The sequence below is a fragment of the Mus caroli genome, chromosome 5, assembly GCF_900094665.2.
Source record: "Mus caroli chromosome 5, CAROLI_EIJ_v1.1, whole genome shotgun sequence".
Classification (NCBI taxonomy): domain Eukaryota; kingdom Metazoa; phylum Chordata; class Mammalia; order Rodentia; family Muridae; genus Mus; species Mus caroli.
In genome coordinates, this window is record NC_034574.1 from 754,476 (window position 1) to 767,383 (window position 12,908).

General features: G+C 42.0%; 1 protein-coding gene across 7 annotated transcripts in view; it reads left to right on the plus strand.

Annotated features, from left to right (window-relative positions):
- Akap9 (A-kinase anchoring protein 9) overlaps positions 1–12,908 on the plus strand; it is a 143,003-nt gene that overhangs the window by 92,591 nt on the left and 37,504 nt on the right. For 4 of the 7 annotated variants that reach the window (XM_029477658.1, XM_029477660.1, XM_029477662.1 and 1 more), the window contains 7 exons: positions 483–645; positions 1,966–2,178; positions 3,347–3,385; positions 4,920–5,152; positions 6,341–6,460; positions 10,350–10,526; positions 11,045–11,149. In XM_029477658.1, the coding sequence (XP_029333518.1) occupies positions 483–645; positions 1,966–2,178; positions 3,347–3,385; positions 4,920–5,152; positions 6,341–6,460; positions 10,350–10,526; positions 11,045–11,149 (1,050 nt within the window). The remainder of the gene's footprint in view (positions 1–482; positions 646–1,965; positions 2,179–3,346; positions 3,386–4,919; positions 5,153–6,340; positions 6,461–10,349; positions 10,527–11,044; positions 11,150–12,908) is intronic. The other 3 variants (XM_021163848.2, XM_029477661.1, XM_029477663.1) reach the window with 1 other exon arrangement.

Here is a 12,908-nt window from a genome sequence, read left to right on the forward strand (position 1 = left end):
CAAAGCTTTGAGTTACATAAGTACATACATTATAATTTTATTTCCTGCATCTCTGTGATTTTGCTTTTGATGTCATATATTAGTGTACCACACAGTACTGTCAGTACTGAAGAATTTCACAATAAAAATGTTGAGGTTTGTCCTAGAGTCTGTAGCAAATACAGTAAGCACTTTGCTTCAGTAGCTCTATCCCCCACCTTTGTATGACAGAGTCTGTGTCCAGTGGTTTAAAGTAAGAAGCATATTCTATAGCTTTCTGAGAGTAGCCTTCATCTCTTACAGAAAGTGGTATGCAGCAAATGTGTGCTATCTGCCATGACTTATCCATCCTTCCTGCTGTTAATATCCTGCAAGAGCTTGGCTGACATTTAATAAGAGGTCTTTACTCGAGATCCTTTCTTAGTTCTTTGCTTGTTAATGAGAAATGACACTGGATTCTCATCACTTATCTTCCTTTTTGTCCTCTTGCCCTCCTGGTTTAGCTTGAACATGCGAAAGTTACACAGACAGAGTTGATGCGTGAGTCCTTTAGACAAAAACAAGAGGCAACAGAGTCACTTCATTGCCTGGAAGAACTGCGAGAGCGCCTTCAGGAGGAGTCCAGGGCCAGGGAGCAGCTGGCCGAGGAGCTCAATAAAGCTGAGAGTAAGAGCCCTGCCTGTGACCACGGAGACAGGCAATGTTTCAGTTCTAAGATAGAGATGGCAATGTACAGCCAGTTAGCAAAAACCAGTGTGATGGAAAATGACCACTGAAAAATAGTTAGAGTTTGTCCTCAGACTTCCCTGGGTAATTTAAAAACACCAAGAAAGCATGTGCACACACTGCCCCACCACACTCCAAAGACTTAGAACATGAGAGACAGCATTAGAGATTCTAGATGATTCAAAAGCAGACGATGGCGAGCCTCAGGTGATTCCTTTCAAATGAGAAAACGGTTACTAAGGATGTCATTTGAATGCTATAAGGTCATGATTAAATGGTTACTGTAGGCTTTGAGCCCCTGAAGCCCTCTCCTACTGTCCTGTGCTATTGAGGGCGTTGGCCTTCTAGGGCTGCTTAACTGTCAGCCTTCTCTAGTCTAGTTAAAGTGTGACTCAGTTCACAGGCATGCGGATCCCAGGAGCCTGTCTTTTTATGTCTGCTTGAAAAACTGAGTTACATGTGTGTTGTGGGACTTTAGTGTAGAGCAAAGTACTGGACAGTTCAGGGGACATTTCATGTTTGTGCACAGTGTAAACAAGAAAAGGATTACACTGTACAAATTACAGTAACGTTCAGCTTCAGGTTTTTAAAGTGCATTCTGTTTTTTTTTTTTTTAATTATTTCATCTTTGAGTTCATAGTCAATTATATTTCTAATTACTCATAGGTAATGCTTATATAAATTTGTTATTGGTTTTTGATGTATTTTATTTATTTATTATTTTGGTTTTTTATTTTACACTCCATATTTTATTCCCACCCTGATCTACCCTCCAACAGTTCCACATCCCACACCTCCTCCCGACTCCCCATCTCCACGTGGATGCCCCCCCCAACATGACCTCTAAATTCCCTGGGGCCTCCAGTCTCTTGAGGGTTACGTGCATCATCTCTGAATGAACACAGACCCGGAAGTCCTCTACTGTGTGTGTGTTGGGGGTGTCATATCAGTTGGTGTATGCTGTCTGTTTGGTGGTCCAGTGTCAATAGTCAATAAGACAAATCGGCAACCTACAGATTGGGACCATTCAGCTTTTAATAAGATGAAGTCATTTAAAGTTTTGCTAATAGAATATTTTTTCTTGTTATTATTAAAATCTAATGGTAAGCTTGGCTTAGATGCACTCAGAAGGCTGAGGTAGGGGGATCATAATATTCAAGCCTAGCTTAGGGTCTAATACCTTGCCTCACAAAACAAAACAAAACCTGATGGTGAATTTAAATTAGAGACAACTCCATTTCCTTCCATTGTGTCTTATAGGTGTCATTGATGGGTACTCAGATGAAAAAACTCTCTTTGAAAGGCAAATTCAAGAAAAAACCGATATCATAGAGCATCTTGAGCAGGAGGTGTTATGTATGAACAACAGACTGCAGGAGCTGGAGTCAGACCAACGCCGGGTGGAAGAGGAACGGCAGCTGCTGTCCAGGCAGAGGGAGGCGATGAGAGCAGAGGCTGGCCCTGTGGAGCAGCGTATGTACCGAGACTCTGCATCTTATACTTCCTCTGCCGGTCATAGTTGTCAGATGCTTCTATGACAGACTGTCCTCTCCAGTGCCATTATTCATACCTTTTATATACAAACTTGAAAATATACTTTAAAGGCAAATTGTTAGTAGCCATTTTTATGAAATCATATTTTCTATTTTGCCTTTTAAGGATAATAACTGTTAGTAGGAAAAGACGATTACTTGTGCTGAAACATCTGTATCAAAAGAAAAAAGCTATGTGTAGTGAGGCTGTGTGCTGTTGGGAATGGAAACATCTGTATCAAAAGAAAAAAGCTATGCTAGTGAGGCTGTGTGCTGCTGGGAATGGAAACATCTGTATCAAAAGAAAAAAGCTATGCATAGTGAGGCTGTGTGCTGTTGGAAATGGGCAGGACAGAGTTCTTTAGTGGGAGAGAGGCCATGCAAATGTCATGATCTGATCAGATGCTGCTTATGAGCAGGGGTAGGCAGTGTGGGCAGGCAAGCTAAGGAGACCCAGAGGACATCTGACATCCTTGTCAGGAGGATTCCAAGAACATTTAATTATATAATGACTCATTTTTATATCTTAACATTTGAGCAGTAAAAACCTGTCTTTGTGAGTATAAACTTTGAATCTTGCTTACCGCACCCTCTTTGATTTTTATCTTATTTTATTTTTAAAGATTTATTGATTTATAATATATAAGTACACTGTAGCTGTCTTCAACCCAGAAGAGGGCATCGGATCCCATTACAGATGGTTGTGAGCCACCATGTGCTTGCTGGGATTTGAACTCAGGACCTTTGGAAGAGCAGTCAGAGATCTTAACTGCTGAGCCAATCTCTCCAGCCGCCCTCTTTGATTTTCAACCTGTAGTTGGTCTCTATCAGTTTGGAGTTCCTCCAGTTTCACCAACTTATAAATACAACCTACATTGTCTTCCCTGAGAGGATGCTCTTTTTAGTTTGGCACAGGTTTAGGGCTAGAAGTTTTAAAGTTAGGAGATCTCATATCATACATACAAAACATGCAAAACACATAGAACTGTGGGTATCAGTGATACCCAATGACATCAGCTTTTTAGTGTGTGCACATATGTGTTATCATATTTGAGGATGTAGAAGCCATAACTATGTTTCTATTTTCTCTGTTTTGTTTATTCTTGTAGGGCCATTCGATGCTGCAGCTGGTGCAGCATGTGGAGCAGGTGTGTGCAGAGCCGCATGCACTGCTGTTGGGTGGTAGACTCGCAACTAACAATTTGGTGACCCTTAATTATCAACTAACATTTCTAACTTTGCAGGTTCTCTGTTGTGTTTCTTTCATACTTACACTTTTTCTTTTCAACAGTAACACAGCTTAATTTATAATAAAAACAAGTTTGGATTTGCTATTAACAGCCGAGGTTCACAGCCACCATCATCTTATCTCATCTGTTTTTCCACAGAGCCCAAAACCACTTTGAAGTTTCAAAGAAAATACTGAGTATTTTTAACAAACACTATATTTGTTTTATGAATCCCTTAAGCTCTCTGGTCTCTAATTTTTTGGAGAATTTTTTTGAAACAAAACAGCTCATGAGATGATGGTAGGGAAGGGGTCAGTCTTTACTAAGAGACTTTATGAAGGTGTATGTTGATATTAACACCTAATAATGGCATTATTTTAGAAGAAAAGATGTTTCCTGTAGACCCCAGACCTGAGTGCAGAGTCTGTATATGGTTAATAGAAGTAGATCTAGAAGGGCTGGGCTGGTTTTTGTTGTTTTTCTCCTTCTTCGCTGTCCGTACCGTATCACTGCAGTAACAGCAGCTGCTCGTCACAGTCCTTTCTCCACCCCACACTGCTCTTCACATGCATTAATGCATTTCATCTCCAGTTGCTCATAACAAAGCTGAGGACCACTTATCAGATGGTACAGTCTGCTCCTGCTGAGCTAACCCCACGACCCCCATACATGTTCCTGTGCCCTTAACGTAAACATGAAGAAGTCGTTCATGGATGCGGATAATATAATAAAACCTAAGACTAACCAGGATTCTGACTGTACTCACTCTCTTCCTTCTGCTCCCTTTCCTTGTTAAAGGTTTACAGTATTTGCTTACTGTATTCATTGTGTATGCATATAAAGGTGACTTTACGGCTTTGGAGTGGACTCAGTTTTGCCTGTGGTTAAAAATGTGGTCAGCATTTTGTTTTAATTCAGTTGAACTTTGTTCTTTTCATAACCATGAAAGTGCATTCAATGTATTATTTATTTACGGTGTTGTTTTCACAAAAATGTTTTTGTAATAGGAATTCTAATTTTAGTTAATTCATTGTAATTTTATTAATAGTCATTTGTTTTCTTGTATAGGAGTAAGATACTTTGATATTTCCAGTAGAGAATATTTACTTTTGTGTTACAAGTACTGGTTAACTTTTTAAAATTATTAACAAACCATAAATTATTTTAATGTAAATATTATTAGGAGATTATAGCTTTCATACTTCACTGAAGTTAATTTCCATTCTTTTCTAAGAAATTCAGGCATATCCCAGCATTCAGGAGGCAGAGGCAAGTGGATCTCTGTGAGTTCGTGGCCAGCCTAGTCTACAGAATATTTATGTTTTAATTTATATAAAGAAACTCTCAGCCATTATTTTAGGAATATAAAGTTTAAAAAGTGTAGTCAGTGACTTCATTATCACAGCATTATGAATCATAATTTAACCAAATGCACTGTCACATTTGTAAACAGAATTTCTGCAGGAGACAGAAAAACTAATGAAGGAAAAGTTGGAAGTACAGTGTCAAGCTGAAAAAGTCCGTGGTGACCTTCAGAAGCAAGTGAAAGCTCTAGAAATAGATGTTGAAGAACAAGTCAGTAGGTTCATAGAACTGGAGCAAGAGAAAAACGCTGAACTCACAGATCTAAGGCAGCAAAGCCAAGCGCTGGAGAAGCAGCTGGAAAAAATGAGAAAATTTTTAGATGTAAGTATTTCCAGCTTGGGCTACTGTTGGTAACGCTGTCTTGCTTGGTTCGATGGATAGATATGAATGGACGGACAGGCGGGTAGTTATGTGGATGGGTGGGCAGATGGAAGGACACCGGCAGGTAGATAGGTGAATAGATGGATGCTGGATCAATGGATGGGTGGATGAATAACCACTAGGCCCGAGGCTATAGCTCAGTAACACAACCCAAGTGTGCTTAGTGCTCACAGTCTCTGAGTTGAATTCATAACAACAAAAAAATTAAATATATAATGCCTGAATACGTAAGACAAATTAAAACACCCAGCTTGTGACTAACCCTGAGCATCTTGGTTTTCCAAATTCAAAGTTAAGCTTTTTCTAGTTTTTCTGTTAACTGGTAGCCACAACAGGTGAGACCTGCAAGAGCTGACACATCTGTGCACAGAAGCACAAGGGCTCTCAGGCTTAGCTCCCAGGGTGGCTCGTGGCCCAGGGGCTGGCACGGCTGCCATGCTTCTCACCCAAAATGCTGTTGGTTTTTACTTTTCACACAGGATATCTTTCTCTAGGGTTCCAAATGTGTATGCCCTCCCCTTGCCCAGGGAATCTGTTGCTAACATTTTTTATATTTTCAGATATAAGTCTATGTAGCATTAAACAAACTGATTTCTGTATTGCTTATTGTTCTGTGACTGAATTAGCAGTAGATTTGTCATGTGCACAAATTCATTTTTCTCTTTTTGTGCCTTTAACATTTAAACAAAAAGGATGGTGCAGCACATGATTTTTAAATATTCAAATTTCTGGCAAAGAGCACAAATAGGCAATGTATTATAAGCCCCCTCCCCTGCAATGGGGTTTCCTCTTAAGCCTTTATGGTTTGGGGTGTTTGTGTATCACCTCATTATCTTCAAACCTTAGCTAAAGGAATATAAATAAAAATAGGGACAATAAATATTAAATAATGCTGTTTCATAAGCCTTAGAGTTTTTTTTATCTTTACTGTTTATTTTTTAGACAGGGTCTCACTATGAAGCCCTGGTTGGTGTAGAACTTGCTATGTAGACTACACTGATCTTGAACTCACGAAATTCACCTGCCTTTGCCTCACAAATACTAGCATCAAAGGCATGTGCCACCATGCCCAGCCGTATCATCATCGTCATCACTGTAGTTGATATTGTCATTATCGTTAAATCTCAGGAGCAGGCCATCGATAGAGAGCACGAGAGAGATGTTTTTCAGCAGGAGATACAGAAGCTGGAGCATCAGCTTAAGGCTGTGCCTAGAATGCAGCCTGTGAGCGAGCACCAAGCCAGAGAGGTGAGCATTCTTCTCCTCTCTTCATTTGCATCTTGGGTGTAAAACAAGGTGTCTTCAAAAACTCAAAAGTGGATTCTTCTATAGTATATAAACTTTGAAAATTAAAAACTAAGTGTTATTTAAATATAAGGTACTTGCTAACCATAAAATGTATTGTAGTGGTCTGAGAATTCAGTTAGTGTGCTAACCTGGCATGTTTGCAGCCCTGTCTTCAAACCCAGCTACTGCAATGGGGGGCAGGTGGTGAAATTTGAAATTACTCCCCTCTGTGTATTACACAACTAAATAAGCTTCCTTGTTTGTTTCTCTGTTCTCACTCCTAATAGAAGTGATTTGAAGATATTTGCAGGCCAGCAGGATGACTCAGTGCAGGTTGCTGGCTAATTTTATGTCACCTTGACACCGGCTAGATTTATCTGAAAGGAGGGAACCTCAAGTGAAAAAGGCCTTCATAATCTAGCATTAGGTGGTTGATAGGGGAGGGCTCACCCAGCCCATTGTGGGTGGTCTCATCCCAGGGCTGGTAGTCCTGGGTTCTATAAGAAAGTAGGCCTAGAAAGCCAGTAAGAAGCACCCTCCATGGCCTCTGCATCCTCTTATGTGGGCCTCCAGGTTCCTGTCCTGTTTGAGTTCCTGTGCTGACTTTCTTCAGTGATGGCTACACTGTGGAAGTGAAGTGTAAGGAAAATAAACCTTTTCCTCCTGAACTTGCTTCGGGTCCTGCTGTTTCACTGCAGCAATAGTAACCCTAAGGCACTGAGTGTCTTAGAGTGTTACTGCTGTGAACAGACACCATGGCCAAGGCAACTCTTATAAAGACAGCATTTCGTTGGGGCTGGCTTACAGGTTCGGAGGTTCGGTTTATTATCATCAGGGCAGTAGCATGTCACCACTCAGGCAGGCATGGTGCAGGATTTGCAGAGAGAATACCAACTTGTTCCAAAGGCAAACAGGAGAAGACGGACATCCTCAGGCAGCTAGGAGGAAGCTCTCAAAGCCCACACCCACAGTGACAGACTTCCTCCAACAGGGCCTCACCTCCTCCAGCAAGGCCACACCCCCTAATACTGCCACTCCCTGGGCCAGGCTTATTCAAACCACCACACTGAGTAAAAAGGCAGCTGCTGTCAGGGTAAACAGCCTGTTCCGGGGGAGCACAAGCAGAGAACCTACTCCGACTGGTTCTTTGACGTTCACGCGTGTGCTGTGGCACACTCATACATACAAGCACACATACACACATGTGAATAAACAAAACAAAATTTGTTAACAACATTTTAGCAAATGGATTTTTAGACATTTATTTATTTTATTTACTTATTTACTTTACATCCAATTGCACCTTCCCTTCCCGTCTCTCAATCCCTCTCTCATCTCTTCTGTCCCATCCTCCTGTCCTCCCTTTCTCCTCAGAAAAGAGGAGGCTTTTGCACAGATTCTCATAAAGAACATTGGCTTGCAGATTTCATTTATTGTATTTGGATTTGTAAAAAACATTTTTAAATTTTCGATTATCACAAACGAACAGTATGTTTATGGGGTGTACTTTATGTATGTACAGGAGGTATTATGTGTAGTACATCATTCATTTATCATTTCTGTTGGGAATATGGTGGTAGAAACATTAAATATTTTTTCTGTCAAACACTGTAAAACTTTTTTTAAGACAATGAATTTGAATCTGTTCATCTCCAACACATTGTAAAACCTATATGCAAAAAAAATATCCATTTCCATTCACACTTTACTACTTCATCTCTGATTCTCTTCTGATCTGCTCCAGGGAGGTTCCCAGCTCCTCTGTTCCACTTTACCCTCTGCTCACATCTCTGGGAAGGTTGCCCAGCACCTCTTGGTTCTCTAGAATGCACTCCTACATTCACCCACTCACCTACTCAGACGCATTCCAGAAAACCTCACCCACTCACTCACTAGCTCACCCAATCACTAGTTCGCCCAGTCACTCTCTCACTCACTAGCTCGCTCGCTCACTCACTCGCTCACTCACTAGCTCACTCACTAGCTCACTCACTCACTCACTCGCTCACTCACTCAATCGCTCACTAGCTCACCCACTCACTCACTCACTCACTCACCCACTCACTCACCCACTCACTCACTCACTAGCTCACCCACTCACTCACTCACTAGCTCACCCACTCACTCACTCACCCACTCACTCACCCACTCACCCACTCACTCACCCACTCACTCACCCACTCACTCACTCGCTCACTCACTAGCTCACTCACTCACTCACTCACTCACTCACTCACTCACTCACTCACTCGCTCAATCGCTCACTAGCTCACCCACTCACTCACTCACTCACCCACTCACTCACCCACTCACTCACTCACTCACTCACTCGCTCACTCACTCACTCGCTCAATCGCTCACTAGCTCACCCACTCACTCACTCACTCGCTCGCTCGCTCACTCACTCACACACTCACTCACTCGCTCACTCACTCACTCACTCACCCACTCACTCACTCACCCACTCACTCACTCACTCGCTCGCTCGCTCACTCACCCACTCACTCACTCGCTCGCTCACTCACTCACTCACCCACTCACTCACTCACTCACTCACTCACTCACTCACTCACCCACCCACCCACCCACCCACCCACTCACTCGCTCACTCGCTCGCTCACTCGCTCACTCGCTCACTAGCTCACTTAGTTACTTACTGTGTGTATTGGTGTTTTACCTTCATGTATATCTGTCTGAGTACATGAGACTTCTGAAAGTGAAGTTACAGACAGCTTTCAGCCTCCATGTGGGTGCTGGGCATTGAACCAGTGTCCTCCTGAGAAGCAGCCAGCACTCTCACCTGCTCAGCCTTCTCCAGCAGCGCAGAGACTTTACTTCTGTCATTCAAGAGCCTGTAGCTAACAGTTTTTAGTGTTCAGAGAGCAATATTTTTTTCTTTTGGTAATTTCTTTAAAATGCCTTACTAAAATTTAGTATTATTATATTTCTTGAAATTACAATATTTTTACAATTTTCTCCTTGATAATTATGTGTATAAGCAATCTTATTAATCCTTCCTGTATTCTTCCATTGCTGTTGCACAACATTTGGGGGACTGCATATCAGTCCTAGAAGATAAATCTTGGAATACTTACCATTTGTTCTGTGCAGTGTAGGAGCCAAGACTAATGGCACTTAAAGGAATTCAGATTCCTTCATATACCTCTCCTCATCACTCCTAGCCTGCAGAATGTATAGGCTAAACCTTTGCCAAATAACTCTTACCAACTTATAACACATGGAAGACTTAAAGGTCCTTGTTCTTCACCTAAGAGCAAGCTGCAAGTCTCTCAACTTTATTATGTCATTAGATTGCAGTGTGTTGTATCTTTAGATACTTCACGTTATACAAAATGCATTTTCCTTCTTTCTGCCAAGGTAAAGCCATGATGCTCTTAAACAAAACAAAACAAAACAAAACAAAACAAATACCTCTGAGAATGGGGGAAGGATTGTGGGAGGGGATGACTGGGAGGGGGTCAGGGAGCAGGATGTAAAGTGAATAAGAAAACATAAAAATAAAAGTAAATTTAAAAAAACTTTAAAATGAGTTTTGTGAAAGCAATAGTATTTCTCTTTAACTAGTATGTCCAGTTTTATCAGTATGCACAGTGTTGCTTTTGCAAAAGATGACCATAGCTATCCTTATTGTAAAATAAGATCAACATGTTTTAAAATACCTGATTTTAGTGGCGTACACTTGGTTCAAACCTGAGGACTTGCATGTGCTAAGAAAGCAACACTGTACCACTGAGATACATTTTCAAGCCCCAGGTTATTTTTAAATTATAAGTGTGTCTCATGACTACGACCACTGTACATTTGAAACGTGTTTTCGTCATGTTTTCAGGTTGAACAGTTAACTAATCACTTGAAAGAGAAAACAGACAAGTGCAGTGAGCTGCTGCTATCCAAGGAGCAACTGCAGCGAGACATACAGGAAAGGAATGAGGAGATGGAGAAGCTGGAGTGCCGAGTGCGAGAGCTGGAGCAAGCCCTGCTGGCTAGTGCAGAGCCCTTCCCAAAGGTGCGAGGCCCGGTCACCTCCCCATCCTGCTCCAGTGACAGCTGCTTACTGACACAATGTTACGTTCCCTTTTCCACATTAGGGCACATTCTGTCTCCATTACTGTTGCTTGTTTTACTTTCAGATATTGTTTGCATCCCTTATTTCTGATACAGGAAGATTAGTTAGGCTAGAAGGGTTAATTACAATTTTAACTGTCAGTTTTGGCTATGACCTTTCAGACTTGCCTAACTCCAGATTAGATGCAGCGAAGCCCGTTCCCGTCATTCTCCAGAAAACCAAATGGATAGAAGACGAGCAGAGGGAGAGAGCTTGGAGGCGGGCAGACGGGAAAGGGTTTTTGTTTTATCTGTCACTTGTAACAGGTATTTGTAAATACCTGTAACTTGTTGAATATTCTCAAATATAGAGTTTGCCATTTTAAATTGGAGTGAGAGTTACTGCTAAATAAAAATACTACAGTGAATTATCAGTGTACAATGTCTGAGGTTTTAAAAAAGTTCTTAATGCATTTTTAGGTAGCTGACCAGAAAAGGCCTGGAGCTGTAGAAGTGGACCCAGAATTATCCCTAGAAGTTCAGTTGCAGGTGGAGCGGGATGCTACAGACAGAAAACAGAAAGAGGTAAGGAGTTTCTTTTTCCATGACAAATGCAGTTTAAAATCAATTACCTAAAAGAGCCATTTGAACAGAAAGATGCTGTCTGAAAGTGAAGTTTAGAGTGTTTCCCAGTTCACTGGCTTGACCTTGAAGGTCAGAACTGAACCACGATCTGGTGAAGGTCAGTGCCATGCAGGCAGAAGAGTTCAGATGAAAAGGGAGCTGGGGTGGAGCGGTGGGAGAGGAGGGTAGAGAGCCGGTGATGTGGGACCTCTCGATGTAACGGTCACTGCCAGGCGTCTGCCAGCTGCTGCTGCTGCTGTTGCTGCTGCTTTGCCTATTTACGATATTTTCCTGAGAGAACTCTGCATGATTATTTCATCAGTGAAGCAGGTTATTAAAACAATGGGTTAAAAAGACTGGAACTGAGTATGTAGCTCATTATTAATCACTTGCCTAGCTTGTGCAAGCTCCTAGGATTCCCCAGCACTGCACGTACTAACACAACAACAACAATAGAAGCTACAGCTCCCTTGTACTCCTTACTTGAAAAGCATTTGATCCAGCTGGGAATTGGGGTTCACCCCAATCACCCCTGAGGCTGAGGCCTGTGGGGCATTGGAGCTAGTTCAGTTAGACTGAGCAACATAGCAAGTCCCCATTTTAAAAGCAAAAATTCATTATAATTTCAAAAGTAAATTCAACTTCTTACTTCATTTGTAATATATTTAAACTTTTTTTTCCATTTAATACATCTTAATGTATATGAATTTTGTGTGTGTGTATGTGTGTGTGTTTCTTGTTTTTATTTAGGGTGGGAGGCAGGAGGGAAATACAGGGTTAGAGAAAGGGCTGAAAACAGGTGACCTCCTAATTTTTTTTCTTAAATAGGGAGTACTGCCATTCTGACAGCAGGCTCACCTAAAGGGCACATTGTGTTTGTAACAGCATCTTGTGAAATTCTGAAGGAGAAAATGTTTGCTTGTTTTGACACATAATGACCACCAAGCATTAGGTGAGGTGGGTCTGGCCCCATTTCTAGGAAGGACAGGTAGAGGTAGGATATGACTTTTAAAGTATTTAGGGGTACACGCCCTCATGTACCTGTGTGGAGAGACTAAGACCAGGCACTAGGCTTGTTCTTCTGTTCTTGTCCACCTTGCTTTATGTTTTCAAACATCCGTTGATAGCTATGTGGATATGTGCATGTGTGTGCATCTGTGTCCACCCAGCAGAGGGCAGAAGAGGTATACCTCCCCTGGGACTGGAGTTCCTGTCCTGTGAGTCACCTAACATGAGTACTGGGAACCAAACCAGGATTCCCTGTAAGAGCTGAATGTACTCGTAGCCACCGAGCCGTATCTCCAGAGCCCCCACTCCCACTCCTGCCTCTCTGCGTGTGAAACAGAGCCTCTCTCTGGTCCAGCACTCACCAGTTAGGCCAGACTGGCTGGCCAGTGAATCCTAGAGAGCCACCCATTTCTGCCTACCCAGAGCCAGGATTTCCGGAATGCGCTGCCACAAATATCTTGCTTACATGGACTCAAGTGGATCTCATCCTGGCACGCCAAGTGCTTTACACTATTTACTGGGAAGGTTCTTGTTTATTTTGTTTGTGTTATTTTGTGAAAGTGAAGAGCTTGCCTTTTTATGTGTAACCATTCCTCTTTATTTCAAGAATTGATATGGAGCCGGGCGTGGTGGCACACGCCTTTAATCCCAGCACTCGGGAGGCAGAGGCAGGTGGATTTCTGAGTTCGAGGCCAGCCTGGTCTACAAAGTG